The sequence below is a fragment of the Semicossyphus pulcher genome, unplaced genomic scaffold, assembly GCF_022749685.1.
Source record: "Semicossyphus pulcher isolate SPU_LCO1_2020_fin unplaced genomic scaffold, fSemPul1.0.p SCAF_19, whole genome shotgun sequence".
NCBI classification, from domain to species: Eukaryota; Metazoa; Chordata; class Actinopteri; order Labriformes; family Labridae; genus Semicossyphus; species Semicossyphus pulcher.
The window spans coordinates 6,187,589-6,212,660 of NW_027211692.1; the positions used below are offsets into that span (position 1 = coordinate 6,187,589).

At 44.2% G+C, this 25,072-nt stretch overlaps 1 protein-coding gene across 1 annotated transcript in view; it reads right to left on the minus strand.

The window, feature by feature from the left end:
- Nucleotides 1-1,659: 1,659 nt before the first annotated feature.
- LOC138597235 (LHFPL tetraspan subfamily member 6 protein) overlaps nt 1,660-25,072 on the minus strand; it is a 42,216-nt gene continuing 18,803 nt past the window's right edge. The window contains exons 3-4 of the mRNA XM_069668809.1: nt 6,404-6,502; nt 1,660-2,443 (exon numbers count right to left, since the gene is read on the minus strand). Of these exons, the coding sequence (XP_069524910.1) occupies nt 2,325-2,443; nt 6,404-6,502 (218 nt within the window). The 3' untranslated portion in view covers nt 1,660-2,324. The remainder of the gene's footprint in view (nt 2,444-6,403; nt 6,503-25,072) is intronic.

Below are 25,072 nucleotides of genomic sequence, written 5' to 3' on the forward strand. Positions count from 1 at the left end.
TTGGAGCAGACCTCCAGATCAGCTAATCAGAGCTAATTCAGATGATCCTGCTGGTTTTACCAAAACAGAAATGGTATGGCAATGAATGTGATAACAAGGTTGTCCTTTTAATTTTCATATAGAAATGAACTTTGTTGTTAAGAATTAGGATTTTAAGTTTTGGCTATTTTGTATGGGTTTGTTGGCTCCGCCTTTTAAAGCGATACTCCACCTGAAAACATCTTTGTTTTATGCTCAAACCCTGTATTTGTGACTTCATCTGTTAAAGCTGCTGTGAGGTGATTTTGGCGCCCCCTGTGGACAAAGCTGTACCTCTTATCTTTTTGCTGATTTTGTCCTGTACATGCTTAAGTGTTTTTTGTTTTTTTTTAAATCTCATCCTGCTTTCTTTGTCACATGTATCACTCACTTTAAGTTTTTCACCTGGAAAATGTAAACAAAGGCAGCGTGCAGTTAATCGCTTTGTCTGACAACCCCACCCCCCAGCACTTTCAGTCATTAAAAATAACTATATACCATGTTGATAGATTTATCTTTCCAGGAGAGTCTTGCCCCCATACGTGTGTAGCGAGCGTTAAACACTGTGTGCCTCCCATAGTGTTAAAAAGTGCTGACTCAAACAGCAGCTCTGGTCAGCTTGAATCCACATCAGCTACAACAGTTGTATCACCCCCTTTATTCTAATGAGAGCAGCTGTACTTCCTGGTTACCACACATTTTGCATGTTTTGAGACAATCAGCCTCCTACGAGTAACAAGACCTCAGATCACATCGTGCACCCTGTCAGCACGAGGTACGACTGCTGGTATAAAGGAGGGAGCGCTCCGACTTGACCCCAATGTGTCAGCGTGTGCTGATGAGGCATCTGGTTGACACTCTGTAACAATCACTGGTGATATCAATCTGCACACAGATCAGAGAGGGTGCAGCATGCAGAGGAGCTATGCTAACGTATTAAACAGAGCGAGCAGGGAGAGAGATTTCACAACTGAGGATTGAAAGGGGGTTGGGGGGGTTACTATTATCTGGGGGCTGCCGCGCATTGTGAGAAAATGGGCATGCTAATGAGGGCAATACATGAAGAACAGCTGCATTGTAAATGAGCTGACTTTGAACACTTGGGCTTGGATGAACCTCTGAAGTGTTGTTTGTAAATCAAAGGAGGAAAACAGAGAAACCAATGACTAAAAATAGTAACAGAGCTCAGAGCAGCCCGAGCCTCTGTTGACACACATACAGCTGTGCTAATTGCTATGAAGGGTTACCGTTAGTGTAATGTGCACTATGAAGGCAGGTTAAGGAACCATGAGACGCCTCTGGACATTCAGCTGAGGGAAGCACCACTTCTTCACGTCCCAGCGAATGGTTTTGTCTCGGGCTTTGTCTACAACACTCGGACACTTTGAAGTTTAGTCACCTGGTCAAAGGAAATTAATCCGGCTGGAGGTCACAGGATTTATTCCATCAATAAAAGGGAAAAGTTAAATTCACAGCACTGCCCGGCCCTATCCTCTTTATCGATCGGGGGAGAAAGGACTCCCACATGCAGCGAGCACCACCAAGATCAAGAGGTCATGGGAAAAGCTTTTTAGGAATGTGAGCAGAGGCCGGTTGGCTTTACCTCGGGGTGCTTCTGTGACTGAAATAACAAACCAAAGCCAGAATTCAATAAACATTTATTTACAAAATAAAATGACAAAGAATAAAGAGTGAATACAAAACATGTGCTAATATGATAAAATAGCTTATCATACACAACGTATATGTTATGAATGTGTTAAATAAACTCTGCTTAGACTTTTGGAAAGGCTGAGTGGAGGAAGCAGGCAGCCAGTGTGGGATTGCTTTACGTTAGAGGGATTATTGCATTTCAGTTTGTGTTTAAGGCAAAGATGAGACATGAAGAGGAGACAGAAACACTTCACGTTACAATGAAGCAAGATTACTTTTCTCTTCATCACAGGGCACACCATCACAGAAACATCAATGACCGAAGAGGAGGAGACACAAAGAAAAGAGAATATTCGTTTTGTTTAAAGAAATAGTCATGTAACAATTTTTACAAATAGAATTGGTCCATACATTTTTCATTTAAGAACAGCTTTTAAGAGAAGACCCAGTTTTCAAAGCCATGTGTGTGTGCTGCATAATGAAACAGTCCCTGCAGTTGTCTGATGAGAAGAGTCCGTGATGTGCAGAGCACCAGAGTGACTTGCTGTCTTTGGTGCCTGATGTGCTGTACTGGTTCGAGTCCACACAGAGTCCTCTCCCATTTCCTCGTACCGCCGGGGGTCTCCGTCGGTCCCCGTCTCCCTGATGCTCCTTCAGTACGGGTACTGCTTCTGCTTCTTCCCCGCAAAACAGGACAGCCAGGTGCACAGCAGCATGGCCGCCGCCGCCCCGGCCCCTGTGCAGTAATACGCCCAGCCGATCTGACAGGAGCCTGCGGAGGAAAGCAGAGGAAAGATAACTTTTCACTCTTTATTTTTATCTTTATTTTGTTTGTCAGCTGGATATCTCCAAAAGCCACTGAATGGATTTCTATGAAATATGAAGAGATAAGCGTCTGGCTCGGGAACAACTGATCTGATTTAACCGGAATGTCTGAATGTTTGACGAGACCTGAACAGTTTACTCCACATTCAGAGCTTTTTTTAGGAAACAGCTTATAAATCTAACATGGCCTCTGCAATAAAAGGAAAAAACACTTTGACAGAGGGGAGCTGAAGCTTAAAACTATTATGAGATTAAATAAATTAAGTGCAGAAGGATCAGCACTGTTAATATTTACAGGATTAGAGGCGTTTTAGTTTTAATGAGGCTTTTACCCTGTACGGTATCGTAGTGTACACATCCTGTCTGTCCGAAAGAGTTAACTGAACCTTGGTGCATGAATGAATACTGAATTATGCACTAAGTGTGCAGCTTCTACCTCTGTTATACATGTATACATGTGGTCATAGGAAGTGTGTAGAACTAGTCAGTGTTCATGGATGTTTCTGTGAGAATGCATGCACAAGTCAGGGTTAGGATCTATTCATGCTCACTGCATCATAAGAACGCTCCTGCCCCTTTGCTTAGATCCAACATTAACATGTCAGTGTTAGGAGCAGGAAATGTTGTGCTTAACATTCTTACTCAAGACACAACATTTCCCTTCCTCCTGTGAAAAACAGTTAGCATTGTTGAAGCGAATGCTCTGAACATAGTTTCACAGTCTGGTATGTAACAAACACACTCTCACAACAGGCTACAGGCTTTAGGGAGAAGACACCAGAAGCTTAAAAGTGCTGAAACTGAGCAACAGCAGCAAGAAAACACAAATGAAAACATCAAACTCCACCTAAAGAAGCATCTCCTGTAATCCTCAGAGGGGATGGTGTGCATTATTAAACAAGGACGTGACCTAAATCCGATTCTAAATTTGGAAAATGTTCCGATGACCATCAAAGCATCTCTGTCACAGTTTGGGAGACTGTCTGATTAATAAAGTTATTATCTAATTAGCAGCAGGGTGGGGGGAGGAGGAGGAAGAGGAGGAGGCGTCCCATTAACAATTCATATCAAATTGTCTCACTGTGGAAACCGGATTCATTTCTCTTATGCTCATTATCTGCTGCTAATTTCTCTCTGTGTCAAGAGTCGCCCTAATGAAAATGAGCTTAACCCTTCTTGTTTAATGTTGCTGTAGTTCGTATTTATGCGTGTGTGAATATTCAGTCGTCAGGCCAAAGCAATGAGAAGCTTTTTCATGCATTCATCGTGTGGACTGTCGTGTGATCATTTCCCAGCTTCTTAAACACACATGCAACGAAATGCGTCCTGCAGCCGCATTAAAAGTTTTCTTTGAACGACTTCTCTTGACTGCTCTCTTCATGATTAATAAATGATCGTATGAGGGAGACATTCAAAGCTCCCGATGTTGGAGAACATCATTTGTGTGAAACTGGCTCTTCTCCCGGGAGGACATCACAGTCTTGTCAAGGGCGAAAGCAACAAGGAGGTGAATCTGAGAAAGCGATTCAGCTGTCGTCTTCAGCGGGCGAACTTAATATGCCAGAGGCAGAGAACAGCAGCGCGATGCAAACAAACTTGTTAACAACAATTTATATATACTGAGCGCCTGTTCTTTCAGAGGAAACCACAAATATAATTACTTCTGCTGACATTTTCGTAATTAAGAGGATGTTCAGGAATTTAAATCAGTCAGAATTATGTTGGTCTGAATTATTTGGATTGAAACGTTGCTAGAACGGTCACATCTATCTGCTGAGATCGTGGCAGCTGCAGTCTACATGAACCCATAACTCGCATGAAAAGGAATCAATCAAGCGTTAGTGCTGGCTGTTTGTCGGAGATCATTTTGTTCTTTAATGTGAAATAGATTAACAAAGTTCTAACCACACATGGCTGTTAAAGATTTATCAACCCGTGTTTCTAGACTTAATAACAGAATGAATATAATTGTCTCTTTCTGTTTGCTGGTGATGTATTAAAGGCAGTTGGTTATTCTGTCGGTGAGTTTGTTCTTCCAGCTGCCCAGAGTAACTACTGACCAGATTGTCATGAAATATGTCATGAATATTCATTTCATAGACTTTCTCCTGTTACACTGTCGGATCAAAACTCTCCCTGGAGGAACACTGAATTGATTATTGGCAAAAGCTAATGTTTGGATGTGCTGGAAACCTGCCTCTGGATATTCACGGCCTGCATTGAATGATCCGACCTTTCTTATCGTGCCAGGACCAGGCCGAAACGTACAAAACGTACAAAACATAGATCAGTAATATGGTTCATGCACGCCCTCGCCTGAAACCCCTCCATTGCTCTTTGTTCAATATTTTTTCTCAACATGTTTTTTTTTTTTATAGATTTGAGGATCTCTGATACATGAAGGCTCAAGCCTGATCCTTTTCTAAAGCCCCATTTACTGTGTGATGAAATTGTGATGGGTTCAGTGATTGTATGTTGTTCTATATTCTCTGTGTTCAACCCCTTCTTGCCTTTGTTTGTCTGGTTCCCAGTATTCTAAATCTGTACTCAAAACTACAATTAGTTTTTCAGTTCATCAAAACTACAAATCCCAAGAGCTGGAGCTTCAACAGCTACAGTGTGCACAGGTGAATGAAATACTGCCTGTGAATATAATTGGTTACTTTAGCTTTCTGGATCTCTTCTACCAGTTTAGACCATAGCCTGTATAGAAAGATGGACGACATGACCGCTCCCTAAAAGTGAAGCCAAACCCTCTCTATCGCCCCCTGCTGACTGGCTGCAGTATAGCTCATAAAGCCCGCCTCCTCCATGTTAACAGATGGGACATGAGTCAAACTATAAAATCAAAATACACGTCAAATACATTTTTATTATGGTTAGTTCTTATCATGCTGATTTACGTCCACATTTTTCTGACAAGTTTAGTTTTAATTAGTTACTTGATGCTGTAAAAAGGATGATTGACAGCTCTGTTGACATCAACTTTTCATATGAACACTGTGTGGGCTTTCTGCTCGTGCCTGATTCAGGTCAGAGTCTCAACATCTACTCTCAGAAGGATGAACCAGGTGAATCTTAATATGCAGCATCTCCCTTGTGATTTTATCTTCACAGTATTTTAGACCAAGCTCTGGTGAGGCTGCGAGAACTAAAATTAAATACTTTTTATTTTACTCAATACTTTAGTTTCATGGGAGAATCTCCCCCTACAGGGGAATTAAAGTGATTGTTTTGTAAGAAGCCTTTACGCTGAGCAGTTATTCGACTTTAAAGTAACCCAGTTTAATGAACACAGAAGCTTTCTTAATCTGAGAAAATATATCTTATTTTCTAAATAATTACAGGTGGCAGAAGCTTTAGCAGTGAACAGAGTCACGATGATTATATCACTTTCAGTCTCATCTAAACTTTAGCTTTGATATTTAATTCAAATATTACGATCACAGCCCATGAATAGAATGCATTAAGTAAGAAAAATCAAACACTATACGATTAGCGTCAAATAAAAGAGCAGCTGCAGGATGAATAACACCTCCACCTGTCTGATACAGTAACATATTACTGTCTGTGAGATACTCCTGAGCGTGCCGGCTGAATACAGAGCATGAATCAGCTCCTGCTTATTCTCAGCACATATTTAGAGCGATAAAACACTTCAGAAATCCACTGCAGGTTCTGTTTACTGTTGTGTGTGTCTCTAAAGAAGGCAGAATGCCACGGGCCAACATATAAAAGACTGCTCTCATTTGTTTCCATAGGTTTATCTGTAGTGGGACCAGAACATTCAGCTAACACAAGACAAATTGACAGAGTCATGGTTGAAGGATCAGTGTGTGATTTAGGCTCTGTGCTCAGGCTGTAGGTGCGTGTGTGTGCGCGTGTTGGATCTGCCTGCTGAACTCACCTAGCTGAAACTGGTCCGAGCTGTTGTTGCAGGTCTGCTGTACCTCCTCACTGTCCCATCCCAGCGGATAGAGCGCACAGCCGGATCCTATGAGCAGACCTGAGAGCAGGAGAGAGAGAGAGAGTCTGTCAGTGATGAAGGAGTCACAGTAACTGAACACTGAGGGCTTAAAGAACATCACACAACACGGCTGGAGGCTGGCGGGGCACTAAACTGCTTCAAGGACAAACTTTTGTTTCCGTGAAACCTCTGTGGGTTTTCATTATTTAAGAATCCGTTCAATAATGAAGCAGGAAAAGTTCATTGCTTATTTTTGTTGCACCCAGATATCCAGAAAGGTGAAATTATTTGACTCCGTAGCTGCGGTTCTGTTTGGATTTTCCCTCATTCTTTGGTTTGTGTTTTAATTAAAATGATCAAAAAGACAAAGAGCGTCTGCTCTCCGACAGAGTGATATGTGAGACCTCACCTCCGTGCTTTTGTTTTCACCTTATCAACGGTTTCCAGCAGTTTCACCTCGGAACAAGCCTCACATCCCTTTGTAGAATAACACGGGTTGTGATTTTAACACTCCATCACGTTTTTACTGCAACAAAACAAAGTGCTCCTCTGCCAGCAGCTCATAAAATATCTGCAAATGAACAACGAACATATGCAAATAGCTTGGCAATTTCTCACAGAGGCAACAGCGAGAAAAACAAGCATTTTCCGTACGCAATAATTACTGTAAAACTGTGGAAAATCCTTGAGGGACTGCTTTATGTCAGTGATTAGAGAGACTTATGACTGCGCTTAAAGCTGCGCACAGAGACAAGAGTAAAATCTAGTCAAGGCCATTACATTAAGGATTAATATCCACAATATTAGCCTGCAGCCAGGTCTTGACAAGTTATTCCCTGGATGCCAAGCCCTGTCTCTTGAAATTACCCCGTGGGGCCCCCTGGTAGGTGGCTCTGCCATCACATTAGCTTAATCCCCCCCGCCATGTCTGCCCTGCTATCAGTTTTTGGGATGTGAGGATGGCAGCACAGGAAGGGAATGCCAGAAAACTCAGCCTTCCAACTAGGACTGCCTAACCACATCTAGGCCAGATAACAAGCAGAAATTAATCCACATGCTAATGCAGATGAGCAGACAAAGCGGGGAGCAGAGGTGGGTTAGGAAAAGTGAAAAAGACATCTGTGTTTTAAGCGGCAGCAGCCAAAAGGCCGTCGGCTCGGTTCTGGGAGAAAATAGGGCTGATGATGGCACCTGTGGTAGAAAATCAATCCAGTGAAACGCTGGCATGTTGATGAGAATGAAGGGATATAAAAAGGCTCTAACCAGGGCTGTGTCATTACAGCTCAGGATCAGAGGGAATCCAGGGATTGTCATACAGAAAAACTCACCGTTTCTTCTTCAGACCCTTAAGAAAACTTCAGAGGAATTTCTGCTTCAGACCTAAAATTACTACCTTCAGCTGAGCAGTGCAGCAGAGTAACACAGGAGCATTTGATGTGAGTCCCTGTGCAGCTGCCGTGGACCCCGGATGAACAGAAAAACCCACGACTCTCCGAGGTGCAAACGCGCATTTAGGAGCCTGCAGCTTACACACATCCCCAGTTATTTCATGTTATGAAATGTGTTTTGATTCAAATTTGTAACAGTAAAGACTGTAAAGCATATGTGCATGATAATGTATTCATGATTAATATTTAACACAATCAAAAATTCCCTTTCAAGTGTTGTGTAATGCAGAGAGATACAGCAGCATGTAATCAAATCGAATTGGCTGCAGCATAAACGAGGGAGAAAATAAAGCAGGGCAGAAGTGCCTTTGTTTCCCACAGATATTGTTATTCCATCCCACACGACTCTTATATTTCCATTTGCAAAATCAAGATGTACAGCGATCCTCAATCAGTCTTTGATTAACACGTTTGTTAAAATCATCAAAACCATAAAGAGCGTCTCCTCTGTAGCAGAAACATCAGCGGGAGGAGAGGGGGAGAACGACTTGAGTGAATAGTTTCCACATCAGGTCAGATGACGATGTTGAAAGGGAATGCTGTGAAAAAAAGAGAGACTACAGACAGGAGGGAAATTATTGCCACAACAAAGACAACAGCTCAGTTCCATTGTGCAACCACAAAAAAACCTCAAAGGTTTGTGGGTGCAGAGGTAGTTGTTGTTTTTGGGGATAAACTCACTGATCCTGAGACTCTGCAGAGAGAGAAATCAATGTGAGCGCTCACATGTTCCTCCACAGAGACACAACCTGCAAAACCACACAATGTGGGAGCAGTTGAACACGAATAAACCAAAGGTGTAATTGAGTACCAAACGTGGTCGTGCTTTCTCCTTTTCCTTTATATATTTGATTTATTTCTTCCCACTATAGTTCATTCCAGTAAATCCCATCCTCCACACTCACTATGTGGGTTAGTGAGCAGCAGAGGCAGGGGCTGCTGGGATGTGGGAGACAGATTAACAAGAATGCAGAATGTTTCCTCACATGATGTTTATGTTACGCTGGAGAGGAATGTGGACTTTTAAGGCCACTACCTCGGGCTCTGATCGTGCATGCATGCTGCTGCAGATGATACTTCTCAGCCGTCTTATTGCCTAAGCTGACATCGATCCGTCTGATCCGCACACTCTGGGATTTGTGTCATTTAGCGTGTGGACGTCAGATACAGCAGAGCTTCTTAACCCTGTTGGCCTTTGACCTCTTAAACTGAGGCAGTGCTTTCTCGTGACCTCCCGTCACAGACTGCACATAAAGACACTTTTTATAATATGATGGTTTTTTCCCATGAATCATTTTGTGCATTCCCAGAAATTCTTTGCGCTAAATCTGGTCTCCTTGCCCCCGGCTTGAGAGCCACTAAGCTAGCAGACACGCCACAATCACAAGCTCTACCCCACATGCTAGACTTCATGAGATAAGATAAATGTGATGATACCCTGCAGTAAAATTGGTTCGCTGTAACGGAGATTTTACTGCGTGCAAACATGGAGGAAATGTTTATGTTGTGCCACAACGTGCAGGAACCCTCAGGGAATGAGGGGTCACTTTAATTCTAACTGATGCAATTATAGTGTGGAAGAGAATCGGGGGAACACAACAAACAGAGTGCAAAGGTGCATCATATTATGTTATAGTGAGACCACTATCACATCCATTTTATTACTACCTTCTGGCCTGGAGAGGAAAATTGCCCAAATAACCTGCTTCCCAAATGAAAACATCAATTTCAGCGTCAACAAAGATCCTCTTGTAAGTCTCACTGCTTTCCCCCAAACCACAGAGAGCTTTCTCTTCTCTTTCAGAAAACATGATCAACTTCGACAAGCAGCTCATTTTTCTGCGAGCAGATGGTCTCATGATGAAATCATTGCAGAACTGCACGGAGCTGCCGTGAGGAGAGCAGGGAAAGTCACCAGAAGGCTGTTACTGCAGCTACACAGAAACTACATGCCACTGTAAAAAAGAACAGACGGACGGAGAGGATCATAAATGTGAGAAATCTGCCGTCACCAGCTTCAGACATCACCACAGAGGTTATTATCAACCTGGAAAACTAGCCTCCCTTTGGCAGCACCAACAGCTCCCTCAGGTCAGGCTTAAAGATGCCCTCGGCTGCCTCCAAGATGACGAGAGGTTCAAGTGCTGCTTCACCAACTCAGCCTGGGAGCTTTGTTTGTTTACTCCACTGCTTTTTGCCAGAAACCGCTATTTGCAAAGCCTCAGCCCAGTTTGGAGTCCTGTTTCTGTTGCTATGGCAGCCAGCTGATGCCTGATGGAGGAAGAGCAGAGGGTCAGCGAGGGAGCGCACGGTGCTGAATCTAAGAGGCCAGACAACTTATTCACAGATAGAGTTTCAATTGATCTCCATGTACTCCATATCCGAATGACTATCCGACGCCTAATGGCTTCTCTGAAAGCCTCCTCTATGAACTGGGAAAGAGTCGCACTAAACCAAATACAATCAGCTCCACATATCAGTGTTCAATCCATACAATCTGCTCTAATACAGTGAAATTTCCTCCGCATGTCCTTGCCTCAGATTTCATCATCGTAGTGGGGCTCACTTTTGAAATGGCATTTGGGTGCGTTAAAAAGCAGACAGAGAAGTGCTTTATTCCATCAGAGCTGCTCTATTGTTCCCCATCCCTTTTCTGTCAACGCTTTTTTACCTGAAAGAAAGACTGCCCCCTTTTCATATCCCCTCACTCTCTGATTTAGGGAGTGCTGATGCCTTTTGTCAAGCATTCCTGCTCTCTGTCAAGAGCCGAGGAATTTCTTTACCCTCCTTAGTGCCCCGAGACAATACCATTCAAGGTTATCATTCAAAAGGCCAAAGAGGACGGGGAGAAAAGGCTGCCGCTAAGCTGGAGAGAGTTTTGGTGGCCGGGGAATTGAAGCGGGGATGTGCCTGAATGGGCCGACTTAATGTAAGACATTCCCTTTAGGGCCCGGAAGATCATCTGACGGAGGGAGGGAGATGTAAGAGTTACCCCACCTGAGGGGGCAGTGCCAAAATAAAGGTACCTTCACTTGCCCCTCAAAATCGTTTTTATTTCAGAGAGTTGAAAATGTTATTTTTAATCTCTGAAAACATGTTCTAATATCATGAAGAAGAGAAGAGAAGAGTGGAGCAGGCTGGAAGGATTAATGACACGCCTCGATACGTTTATGAAACAAATTGCCAAACGGGCAGTTATCTCACACAGCGCGCAGAGAAACACACTTTTAACACTAAATATGAGGTCTCAAATATAATCCCTACGTTTTTCATACAATCCAAACACGCTGCTGACACTACTCATCACTGGCACGGCCTTTCAATTCATTTACATTCTGTAATTATCTCTCTAGTAATTGTCAGTCCACCATTTTGTGCTGGTTACAAATAGCCTTTGCATGAGGGACTCGCAGGAAGCACGTAATCCAATAGTGCTGTTTTAATTTCATCTCAGCTATTGTGCAGTCCCTTTAACTGTATCAGAGCTGGAATCAAGCTACGGTAGGTCATTTATTTAGGAAGCCATTTTTTATATGTGATCATAATTCTCTTTTTATCCCAACAGCAATCAATAAATTCAAAGGTCCATCAAAAAATAAGGAAAAAAACATCCGGCAGGTCTGTAAGCCCAACAAATCATTCCATGTGAACACACCTGCCTGCCTGCACACAAGTTGTACATCAGCAGAGTTTTGTACAAGCTAGGGTGAGCAACTAGTCACATAAATATGGCAGAGAAAAGTAGTTTGACGCGTTAAACCAGGGGGTTCCCAACCGGGTTCAGAGCCGTCGCATGGGCTGTGTGAAGTGTGCAACCGCAAAGGGCCTCGGGCAACGGCGCAGGGCCTCGGGCAACCGTGCAGGGCCTCGTGCAACCGCGCAGGGCCTCGTGCCTCTAAAGACGATTCAAAAGTCGCCCAATTCAGCTGGAAAAACCGCAGACCTGGCAACCCTGACTTTGCATCCCATGAAACGTTGATCATGAAGCCTGATGCCCCTCTAAAGCTCTGTGTTTATCAGTGAAATATATGAACTACACAGCATACGGGCATCTGACAGCCTGTGGAGACGAAGTTTATACCTTAACTGTTCGCAGAAATACGGACGGATCGCAACGTTCTTGATTCAGGTATGAGCAACAAAACACACACAGGTCTTCGTCATATCCGCTCCTCTCCTAACGTCTGTCTTCACGTGGATCACCTTCGGCTCATCTCAATCACAGCGTGTGAAGACGTATTTTATGCTTTATAAATGGTTTTCACAGAAATACGGGAAGAATACCTAAAACTTGCCTCAACATGTTGACTTGTTGCCAAACAACCCCAAAAATATTAGTGCTACTGTATTTAAAAAGGTTGGGAACCCCTGCGTTAAACGATGCAACAATGTGCTGCGCTCTTTTTAACTCTTGCGTGAACTCCATAAGTGAGGAAGGGCACGATCACGACATTTCGGGGGGTGGCTTTGCCACTTTTCTCAGTTGAATATATTCTGAATTTAACTTCTTCTCACTGGTTTCTCCAAAGCTGCTTCTACAAGCTTTAAGTGACTTAAACTGCAAGCCTAGCGTTTTCTACTCCAGCTGCTTCACAGTAAAAGCCTTTAAATAGTGAAACACTGAGTGGCTTTTACTGAGAAGTTTTTGCTGTAGTAAGAAAACACACTTCCTGATAAACACAGAATTAACCAGGACTGAGATGTTGCCTTTACAGATAAGATAGCTGGTAACATGTAAGCATGTTTGAGCTCCATTTAAAAAATGTTGCATGTTTAAGGGGCTTGTAATGAATCATAAGTTCATTCATCAGTGTAATTAATATTGTTGACATGTTTGTGTCTGACCTTTAGTCAGCTACAGTGAGACGTTCAGAGTCGCACAGTGTCACTTGAGCCTGAACAGTCCCTGAGACTCACCTGCTAACAGAAACGCGTCTGCATGTTCAGACATGTTTTCCCCTTCTTTTAAAACACAAAGCAAACATCAACATGAACCGCCTGCATTCCTGCTTTCTAATAACGTTTGATCCTCTGTCTGTCAGTCAGGCTGGATACACACACGTGTGTTCAGACTCCTGTGTGAGCACTTTTGTGGGCAAAGCCAGTGTTTTCATGTGAGCGAGATCTGCAGATTCTCTTGAAGTGTGAGATTGTGGAGCTGTGAGAGACGGAGGATGAGGGGGATGCAAAGAAACGAGCGATTTGAAGCGAGTGTGTGAGGCACATGTGATGAAAAGGGGAGCGTATATGCTCGCTGCCGTCAGTGACTGGCATTCAAACATTTGCAGCCAAAGGTCTACTCGTCGGTTTCTGCATGTTTACAGAGCTGCAGAAGCCTGTGAAGTAGTAACCTCAAATGATCTTGTTTAGAACAGCGTTAGCTGTGGTTTTTCTGCACAGCAACAGATGGGAAGAGGTGTGTTCATGGAGAAGAGGTTTTTCTGGTTCCTCTAAACTGTTTGTGTTATATTGAGGCACACAATATATCCCACCGTGTGATCTTTCAGTCCACACTCTTCTGTTGGGCCCATTTTATGTTCCTCCATGTTTTGTTGGCTTTACAACTTGAATATCAAACACAGTAAAGAGTCTTACTGTCCAGGGCAGAAAGAACAGAGCTGTGTGACAAACAGGCTCCGACTCTTGGTTCAGAGTGTGACCGTTCTCTCCGTGACATATTTCCCCCTCTGCCCTCTGGTATTTCTACCACCAGCCCGAGAAAAGGTCAAACAGCAACAAAACGCCATCAAATGACTTGACAAGCCTCATTGTTTGCTCGTGTTCATGAGAGGTCTGCATGGTTAGATCTCCACGTCAGCCTGCAAACAGACTGTATGTGTTCTGCTCTCTCTTGCTGTTTGGTCATGTATGGCTTCTTTGCTGGTCTCGTTTTATCTGCTGAACATCTGTTGTCCTCTTGGACTAATCAACAGACATTTTTGTGGGAAGTTTTTCCACAGAAAATAGTACATTAAAGGGGGCTTTCACATTCAGGACCCGGGCCTGGATCCGAGTATGCTTGAGCCCAAAGTCCGGTTCGTTTGATTAGTGTGAACACTGTTTACCATACTCGGGCACGATTTGTTGATCTGTGCCCAGGTCCACTTGAAAAGGTGGTCTCAAGTACAGTTGATGTGTACTCGGGTACGGTACGCATCAGGTGTGAAAGCTATAACCGTACCAAACCACAGAAGTGGACTGCTTTTTATAACGTCTCCTCTGAAATCCTCGAATGCACGCAGCACAGCCGATCTCTGAACTGCACGGCCACGGCTGATACCGTAGGAATGTAGGTGAGAGGGTCGTTCTTGAGATTTTCCCCAAAATATGAATGATAGTAGGCAGAGTGCAAAGGTCGGCTCCATTGTACGGGCTTGGGATCAAGCAATTCACACAAAAGCGTGTGGAACGACAGCATAAACAATGTTACGACGTCAATGAAACTCTTCTTCTTCTCCTAGAATTTGAGGTGCATTACCGCCAACTTCGAGTCCTACCACAAGTGTACTCGGGACCGGAACAAAATTATGAATGTGAAAGCTGACCGGCGGAGGACAGGAGGGTACGAAGCAATCGTACCTAATGTGAAGACGCCCTTAGTGTGCAGCAAAAAACAAAACCCTGCACCGTCGCACTCTGTAAAGCACAATGCAAAGAAGAACCTCACATCAGTCTAACATCACTTACAGTAACAATCACCTAAAAGTTGAGGTTGTAGAAATGGAGAACAGTCAAGTGGAAGCCCCTTTAAATGTTGTCAGTTTTGATACATATTCCTAAAAACCAGGCCAGAAGTAAGCCCAGAGCGCTGTTCACTGTGTGCTTACGTGTTAGCGTGTGGCACCCTCGGTCCCATTTCTCTGATGTCCACCCATCAGTCTCCCTCTCAGGCTCTGGGCACACACACCAGCTTGTGTTATATTGATCTGATTCAGTGTTTTTAGTCTACAGGCGTTCTGTAAAGAGCTGGTCTTATCTCATCACACCACTCATTTGTCACACAGTATCAGCCGACAAACGGTAATTAATAAACGGACCAATTAAGAGAGCAAAATGAACTTCAGCCCCATTAAACAGTGGCTACACATGAAGCAGAAACACACAGCATTAGGTCGACATCTATGGAGCCCGACGCTGTGCATAAAGATGAAACAGAGTGTGCTAAATACGAAGCAAATAACTTTCAAAAAGAGAACATCTTGTGGATGCGTGAGGAGAATGAGCTTTTCACACGAGGGCTCAGATATTCTCTGTATGTCTCACTCTTTCCAGCTACAAACCCACGCCTCCCCGCGACCTCAGCCACGTCTCCTCTGATCTCATATTGCAAATTGGACCTTCTTCCCCCTCCCTTCAGCGGGGAAGTCAAATAAGAGTCAGGCAAAAAACAACAAAGGGAGAATTCTGCGGCATCCGGGAGAAATTCCTCCTCTAGCTTTTCCAAAGTTCTGCACAATCGTAGCTTTCTGCGGTTGATGAATTCACGCCTGTGCCGAGGTATTGTTGGAATTTAAAGCACGAGTTCAGGTAAAACTCCCATTTTAGATTCAATTAACCGCTGCACTGGTCTTAATTTGGTGTTGTGACCAAAGTCAAAGGAAAGATGAGCCTTTGTAATAGCTGGCAATAATTTAATGACTGTCATTGTAAAGCGTGTTGGCAGGGGGGGACGATAAGCTTCTTTACTTGCGCATGACAAAACAAAGTCAAAGCCAAGTTACAGTAAATTATGAGCGACAGTTTTCAAGCCTCATTTATTTAAAATTACAGTCATTTAAATTAGCTAGAAGGAATATGACCATCCTAATAACACTTTGATACAAACGTTCAGCATGCCAGTCGTGAGCTTCAGTCTGAAAAGGGTTGACTTTTTCTTTAAGACTGTGTGAAGAGAACAACAAAGCTACAGGGTGAGGAAATCCTCCTGAGGGTGGGATCCACTTTATAGGGTCCTACAAGTGTAGCTCCCTAACTGGGTCATGTCTGATGTGTTGAGCGGCAGCCTCCTCCCTCTGACAGAGCCTGACAGGGAAAGCATGACATTTGGCCACGTGTCCAAAAGTCAGCGCATACCTACAGCGATGCATTCCTGCCTTCATTTGCCTTTACAATGAGCGGTAAACATGCTAACGCAAGGCCTTCCAGGGCGAGGGAAATCAAAGGCGCTGAACTCTGCGCTTTAATATTCATGTTAATAGCATCCAAATATGCAATGAATGTTTTAGCATCCTCCACACAGACTGTGCCAGACATCAAAATGCCTCTCTGACAGTACTGGGGCTCATCATGCGAGCAGCTCCATACCGCAAACACAAAGAGGCTGCTTTCACAACACAATGCAGCGCTGCGGGGATCGAGCAAAAACGGACTCCCACTGCCAAATGTACAAAGTACTCTGTAGCATGTTTTCTAAAGGCTGGCCCTCTGCTTTCACGCTGTCTTCTGGGATACAAACCCGGCTACCTTATTACCCTCGGGGATAGAGTTCCAGCAGACTTACCTAACTCTCCAAAAACCAGATACTCCCTGTGCTAACAGGTCACTTCTGCTCCCAGCTCTTCATTGTGTGGGTGTAATGTGAAAGCCATTCAGTGAGAGTGGAAAGCTCTGTAGGAAGAGGGACTCATTCCAACTCCGGGACACAGCACGACGCTTTGTAACACATGTGGGTATTACCATTTTTTGGCAGTACATTTTCTTTTACGTTGAAAAAGTACTATTTAATCTGATGACTGAAGTGTCGGTTAGGTACGGCAAGAAGAGTTCATCTGAACACTGAATCCATTCATGTGATATTTATAATGTTCTGGAGGGAACAGTTTGACATTTTGGGCAATTCGCTTTATTGGTTTCTTGCAGAGTGAGCTGAGAAAATCAATAACACTCATTTCTGCACTGTAAATATGAAGCTACCACCCGGAGATGATTAGCTTATGGTAGGACTCCAAAGCAGAAGGTGGCGGTAATGCACCTCAAAAAACGAGGAGAAGAAGAAGAGCATCATCAACTACGGAAAATTGTTTATGTTGTCGTTCAGTGTAGAAAAGTGTGCGAATCACACGATCACAAGCCTGTACAATGGAGCTGACCTTCGCAGGCCCCCCCACGACCATCTCACCTACATTCCTGCGGTATCAACCGTGGCCGTGCAGTTCAGAGGATGAGATCGGCGGTGCTGCTCGCATACGCGGATTTCGGAGGAGACGTTATAAAAAGCAGTCCACTTCTGTGTTTTGGTACGGTTAGCTTTCACCCCTGATGCGTACCGTTCCCGAGTACACATGTACTGTACTCGAGACCACCTTTTCAAGTGGACCCGGGCACGGGTACGGTACACAGTCTTCACACTAATCAAACGAACCGGACTTTGGGCTCAAGTGTACTCAGATCCGGGCCCGGGTCCCGAATATGAAAGCCCCCTAATTAACATGTTACACTTTGTTTAATCTGTAAAAAGTGTAACGACTTGTTGTGGTTTCTGGTAGCCTAGTTTTTTCACCTGTTTCCAGCTGTTATGCTAAGCTAAGCTAAGTGGCTGCTTATGGTAGCTAGGCTATATTTGACGTGGTGTCAAACTTCTCCTTTAAATCTCTGCAAGAAACAGAATAAGACTGTTTCCCAAAGTGTATTTTTATAATTTCTGTCCCTTCTGACTTCATTAGCCGTCTAGTTGCTGATATTTTTTAAAAACGTCAGCGCTCAGGGAAGTTACCTTTTCTAAACTTCTCCTCACTTTCCTGTTAAAGATAGATAAAGGTTACACGACGCCGCTCCTCTTTCATCACTTGCTGTTATCGTGACATTTGAGAGCCCTCGAGAAAACGGAGAACAGCTGAAATGAGAACACATTATGTAACATGTCAAGTAATCTGTGAGCAATACAAAAGGGCAATACAACAAAGAGGCCGAGATCAGGTTGTGCAGAATGTGTGTGCTCTTGACATTTTGTGTGATATTAAATTGGTATTGTAATCCTACATAATCATATAATATCTGCTTTATCCTGTCCGCTCAAGGATGAAAAGCCGTTTCTGCCCCGGTGATTCCACAGATTGAAACCAAACAGATGTCAAGAAAAGGCCACCAATTCCATTTTCTATGAAGATTTAGCATCATTGTGATTTTTTTATGTCGCATGCCATCTCTGACAGCGCAGTAAAGTAGAAGCAAATTGATGCGGATGCTATAACGCAGAGATAAATGTGAGGGCTGAAGCTGCAGCCTCCCGGTGAAGCCCCGTCTTCCTAACAATGCTGTTAGGGACTCATTTGAGCTCATGGGTAATAAAATAACGTGTAGAATGAAGTGAAGCTGCTGACTGCGAGGAAAACAGACATGAACAGTGACTCTTGTTTATTCCACTTTGGTGTAAAAATGTCTGTTTGTCGTAAAACATATGTGGAAGGAGGCAGCGCGCCTGTGGGCTTTCCCCAAACCGCTGATTATTTTTGCAGCTCGGTTCGAGCTCGGGCTAAATGTGATGACTGGTTTCTTGTATTGACGGGCACGTTCATTAAATCTCCGTCTTGATAAACAGTTTGTATTCTGTGAGTTGAGCCCCGAGGCTGAGTTAATCAAAAACATTTAAGGCGATGAAATAAAACCAGCTGGATGAGTATGAACCCACACAAATGAAAACCCAAAGGGTTAGGCGCCAGCAGGTGGGCTGAGAATGAAGCAGTTTATATGGGTAATTACAGAGAATACAGAAAACAGCCATAATTATCTGGACTACATCCACGGCTTTCCTTTATTTACTCCTGTGCCCATTTAGGACGAAGTAACACAACAGGAAGTTGCGCAGAATAACAATGGAGCAGTTATTCAGCGAGAACAGGACAAGTTTCTTCTTCCTTCAGCTAATACAGACTTAACAGCTCTATTACACCGCTGCCTCTCACAAACATATGGCCTCAATCTGGCTGCAGGCCTTCAAGTCATACGAGCCAGTGGATGGCATGAATCCACAGATTATAGCAAGGGAGCAAGGACGAATGAAAATCAATAGTTCCCGGAGTCCTCTGAGATGTTTCAATGAGGAAAAACTCTGAAGGGACACAGAGGCCATACGAGGAGGGAACAACGATCTCTATGCAACGCTGGTTTCCTCCCTCAGTCTGGGTGAAGAAAAGATGGATGACTACAGATACAACTTCAACAATAAGTGAAAATCCAAAGAAAAAGAAACAAACTCGACGCTCAGATGAAGCAAACAGTCTAAAAAGGAAAGCGACCGTCAGCCAGGAAAATCAAGAGTTACAACCGGAGCCAACCGTGGACGTCACACATGTGACACTGTCTGGATATCTGGGAAGAGTGCTCCTGCAATAACCGTTTATTGCCACAGGTGCCGCCAAAGAGAACGAAACATTCAGTGTGTTGGATAGAAGTACAGTTAGTTTCCTCCACTGCCTCCAGCTTTTTAACAAGGAGCAAAATTTCGAAGTCAAAAAGAGGACAAATCCACTTCAGGCCAAAAACAAACGTAATTTTTCACGGGCTTAGTGAGTATTACCGGGGAACCTCTGACTCCACCAAGATGTGGCAGGTAATTTGCACTGAAATTTTACTTAAATTATAACCATGACAGACTCGTATCAGGATTAAAATCATGGACGATCTCCCTCAATTATACGAATCACTTTCCCACCTCAGGATATATTGGTTCCGTGCAAACAGAGCTTTATAAAGTTCCATCAGTATTCATGAACATGAACGCCTCTCTTCACAAGCTTCAAATGAGAGATAAAACTTGGGTCTGCTGCGGCGTCGATGAATCAGAGATCTCCTTTGTGGGATGAAACTGAAATTAACTTGGTGTCATTAAAGGAGAGAAGTTTCTGCGATGTCGTGTGTCCACAAAGATCTCCACAACACGCCTCTCAGCGTGGGGCTGTGGGGCTGTGGCTCGGAGGCGGACCTTTTCCTGCTCGCAGATTACAACAGAGTTATACGAGATCACAGCTCATTGCATGTGTAAACTCCTTTTCCAGGATGTATCTCTTTTTCTTGATGTTGATTACTGTAGCTGTGTTATGGCAGCCTCTCAGTGACTGCACACGCTGCCAGGGGGGCTGCTGAGAATGAACCACCGGACATTTCAGAGCTAGTCAGTCTGATTGATTGAGCCATAAAGAGTTTGTCCGTGGGGCTAACAGGACTCGGATAAAAGATTAGGAGTCTGTTGAGTCTTGATTAATGTTAGAGGATATAACCTCTGGCCAGTGGTGCTGAAAGATTTATACAAACAGGGCCTCGGCTGTGAAATGTACGCACGCTGAATTGGAGCGATTTGGAGTCAGTGAGGGCGAAACAATCACAGGGTATCCCCGGGACACACGCTGAATCAAAACAGAAATGTAACAACTCCATAATGAGACAAACAAGCGTAACAACTGACGGCTGAACCGACCAAAAGGCAACAACCCCAATTTCATTTGGCTGTTTTCTGAATCAGAAGCGATGTGACGACTGTGGGAGAAAACAATCCTCTGCATATTTATATAGGACCTTGTCAGTGTCAGGCCCTGCCCCACCCCCTGGACTTAGGCGGCCTGATTAGTATGCAGTGAATTCATTAAGACACAATCGCTGGTGTCTGGGAACATGGGAACTGGAGATGGAGGAGAGGTTGAGTTCAGCCCACTGGGTGAGTCCCTGCAGGAAAGAAACGCCCCATCCCCCAAAGCTGAAGGTCAGCGCGTCCTTCCCCTGCTACTGATCTGATGATCACAGGCAAACAGCGTTTCAGGGGAGGAAGGGGGGTCAGCGGTACCATGTCTATTTGCACATGCCGTGTTGTCGCCTGCATGCAAAGATGTCTTTGAGAGAAAAATGTGACTCGGACTTTTAGCTTGATTGTCCCCAAAGGCAATCACCCACAATCCATCACCCAGGAGGAGTGTTGTTGTGCCGCGCTATAATATACTGTGTCTCCTTGTAAGCTATAAAAAATATAAATGAGAGCAGACTTTGTCGCCCGCAGACCATCCATCCCTCAAAAGTTGCACCCCAACCCTCACCCCCACCTCCCCGACTATTAAAATCAATGTGGAGATGAATGGACGGAAGAAACCGAGGGGGGACACCAGGTAGAAAAGTCTTCCGGCTGCTCCGATGGTTCATGCGTTAAAGAGGCGAGCTTTGGTTGCATCCCGGCCAACCGGCGATGAATCATTCCTCGGAGAGGCACTTACACACTTCAGCCCGTTTAATGAAAAACACCAAAAAACCTGTCCTGCATGAAAGCTTCACAATAATAAATCACAGGCCAGGAGAAAATATTGCATACGGCCATAGCGCACAAACCCAATGGAGTTTGGTTTCACTCTCCTCTCGCTGCTGGACTGTCTGTGCTTCTTTCATCTCGCTCTCGTCCACACACACACACGTATCTCCTCGCCTTCACCTCCTTCCTCAGAAAAGGATTTCATAATATGAGAGAATTATCAAACAGAGGAGAAAACACTTCCTCAGGGTTTAATATCACAATTTATGCTGCTCCGTCTCGCTTCAAGTGGTCTCCTGATGGCTGAGGAAAGATCTTCTGCGCGCCAATTTTAAAGGTGTTCGCAGTTAAAACTAATTACCATTAAAAAAAAAACTAAACAAAGGAAAACGATATGAAGGGCTGTTCGGAGTGTATCCCAGAGAGAACGCTGTGCCATATCCTCGAGCTCCTTTCTGTTTTCCTCCATCACAATGAGGAAGAAAGACTTTGATCATCCACTATCTCACTCACCAAGAGAAGGGTAAAAACAGAGTCAGGGCGTAAGAGCCGGGTTTCCCACACAGGGGAGCGCAGAGCCGAGGAGAACGGGGGTGAACAGTCATGAAAAGTGAAGCAGAAAAAAACCTCCAGAAGCTGCAACACTTGACAGGAAACTAAGCTGCTGAGGCAAGTGTCAAACTAAACAAATTGCTAAACCTTTTCTGACACGGCGCGGGCTTAGATTGTCAGGAAAGAGTGGAAATTAAGTTGCCAAAGACAGAGGATAAATCACCAACACCTGAAAAACATGCTGACTTCGGAGAGGTGTGTGCGAGAGAATCAGTTCACATCTGAGAATTAATTCATACATCTGAAGTCATCTGTGATTCCTTCGTCCTGTACATAAAGGAATTCCCCTTTTTTTCCAGTGTCTTGTCTCAGAGGATGCTTTATCCTCTCCGAGCCCAGGCGTGGCAGGTGCACACGCTGTGAGTACGAACATGACAGCTCGAGTGAGTCAACAAACACATCCAGGCATCATTTAGGGAGGAGGAGGGAGGACTTCAAAGTTCAGCCGACACGGGGAAGAGAGGAAAGAAAATCTGCATGAGCTTAAGATCGATCATCGAGATGGAGAGAAACTGATGCAGCAGCAACAATAGCTGCTATACATACATCTGTGGTGCATTGAAGCTCAGGTCAAAAGGAGGGACTTGGAAATATCTGTATATGTTTCGTTGCATGTGTTTCTGAGCAGTAAGCATTACAGGATATACAGTTTATTATTTCAGCAAATCTCCTCATTTTGTCCTGACAGAAAAGCCGACTGTAAGCATTAACGATAAATCATACTAGAGAGCGACGACGCTAATTTACCAGGAAGCAGAAAATGCAAAGGGAGATATATGAGGTGTGTTCCAGTGGAGGCACAAAGAAAGAAGCATGTTCCTTATGTGCGAGTGTGACTATGATCAGAGGCATGTTGCAAAGGTTTAAGGTAGCCATTACTGCTGAGTGCAGCAGCAACGGGATTAGAGGTACCCGGAGGGCACAGATGGCACCGAAACCCTCAGAGTCGTTCTGAAAAGGTCACAGAAAATACAGAAGAGACGCCCCCACCCACTCACCCGACTATTCACTGCTGCTAACAGATTCCTCGGGCTGGTTTCTCCTCGGGCTTTTAGTCCCTCATCAATCCTCTGAAAGCTCCACAATCATTCCTTTTTTACAAGAGTGTAACAGAGAGCAGAGCAGAAATGCCTTTAAAATGTCAAACGGCAGCGGACCTGACCGGCGGTGTCATTGATGAGATCGTAGCGCGTAGCAGAATTCAATAAGAAGCTTGTGGCGCTTTAGGGGGAAACTGATTTTTATCAGAGCTCTTTTGTTACGATGTTTAATGGGACAGGAAGCGGGAGGGAAAAGATGCAGAGTGATGTATTAAAAGGCATCAGTCTTTACGGCCGTGCCGGGAACAAATGAGACGCTGTGCGCCTCGTAATTTAGTCTGAAGGTCATGTTTGACCCTTTCCATTCTCATCCTCTCGTTCGTTTGTCTCTGTCATACTGCAAGGACCCTGCTTGGTCCATTGTTTTTGCATTGCAGCATGGAGACTCGCATTCCTCTCCTGTCTTGTTTTGCCACTCTGCTGTGTCTGTGTATTTCCTGCCACCATACGCTGCTTCCTCCCCGGGCGCTGGCTCCATCACCAGCACCATATGGCAGGGCCAACCAGGCAGGCAGCGCTCTGCGAGCCTCTCACAGCGTCTCCCCTCTGTGTTTGCTGTGAGGAAGCCACTAAACCCCTTACACAGGGACCTGTTATTGCATATAGAAGATTCACACCAATTCTGTACAATCTGAGCACAGCAAGGCAGCGAGAGCAATTAGAATGTATAGAGACTCAGTGGATAACAGGTGGTTCATACATCAGCTGCCGGCCTCGACCTCTGACCCTTGAGGACAGACAGTTTTGTCGATCATTGCAGCCGTTTTGAGCAAAGTGAGTCTATTTATACTCCTCACTTTTTCCTATAAAGATACAAGAAAACTATAGAAAGTATGCAAACTGCATCCAAAATAAGTATCTTGTTTACACGAGGGCTTTTGGAACTTTTTAAATATTTGTTTCCCATTGAGGCAAGATATTGGAGAGGGACAAACAAACATAACACAGTTTTCATTCAGAACTGTAAACAGGATATCGGTTATGGAGAGAAATGTCCTAAGAAATGCAGCTGGAGGAAGAAAATTGGTGTTTTTATTTACACCCATTTGTGCATCATCATCAAGTCATTATTAAAAATCTCCTTTCAGGATGTAATAGTTTGGAAGGTGCTTCTCCCTCGTCCTCACTTCGGCATCCAGCTTGGAAATTGAGAAAACATCCGCTGAGGACGGCCTGAGCCTGACAGCTGGTGAACCAATCACTGAACTACGGGGAGCAGTTTAGATGATGACGTGAGTCAAACCTGTCTACGCTCCAAAACCTGCGGAAGAGCTGCAGCCTTAACGAGCTGTTGTGGGTATAAAATGAATTGTAATTCTGTAGCTGCGTGGCTCATTTCTGAGGAAATTGACAAAACAGACAAAAACAGATTTGTTTGTTTTATCCAGTTTGGAGTTAAATTGGAAATAAGAGGAAAAACCAACAAGTGAGCGGAGTGTTTATCCAGTCAGGTGCAGGAGAGGGTTATAATAATGCACGAGCGAAGGAGAGACCTGTCACTCAGCTGTTACTCAAATTCCTGCCAGACCATAATGACTGAGAGTTGTGGCTTGGCTGTGAGAGCCAGCCATTTTATTCCAAAACACAGAAATTACAAGGTGCAGAGCTCAAGTATTTTGGTCCGGACAGACTGGACTACAGCAGTTTTTGCACTTCACCTTGGCAACACAACACGTTAAGTCGCCCATCAGCTCCTGAGCTTGCAAGCGGGGCTGAACGGAGACTATTTGGGAGGAAAACAAACATCCAGCACCTTAGTTAATGTATTTGACCTTCTGTTTGTTCTGACAAATAGCTTTTTTCCCCCCCATTTGGGCACAAGCAGTGTCAGAATGAAACCAAACTGTGTGACGCTGCAAATAGATTTACCCAACCCTGGTGGCAGACAGGCATGTGGAGAATGTGTTATAATGTGAAGATGAAAAATCCTCACAGAACAGATCACACTTCATGTGAGTGTGCAACTGGAAGCTCATTTCATACGCGGAGGTGTTAGCGCACTATCTTTCTCTGCACTGCATCCTGTTAGAGGGATTCTGAACCGAGCTTTGACCCATTTCGAGATGAAAACCTTCCTCCTGTAAATCAATTTGCAATATTATAATTAATCATGTAATGTATTCCATCTATCCACAGGAGACCCTGACATGGAGCCGTGCCGTTTGTGGGAAACACACATGAAATGCATTATGCAGAAACTGACACCGGTCTCAGGACGTGA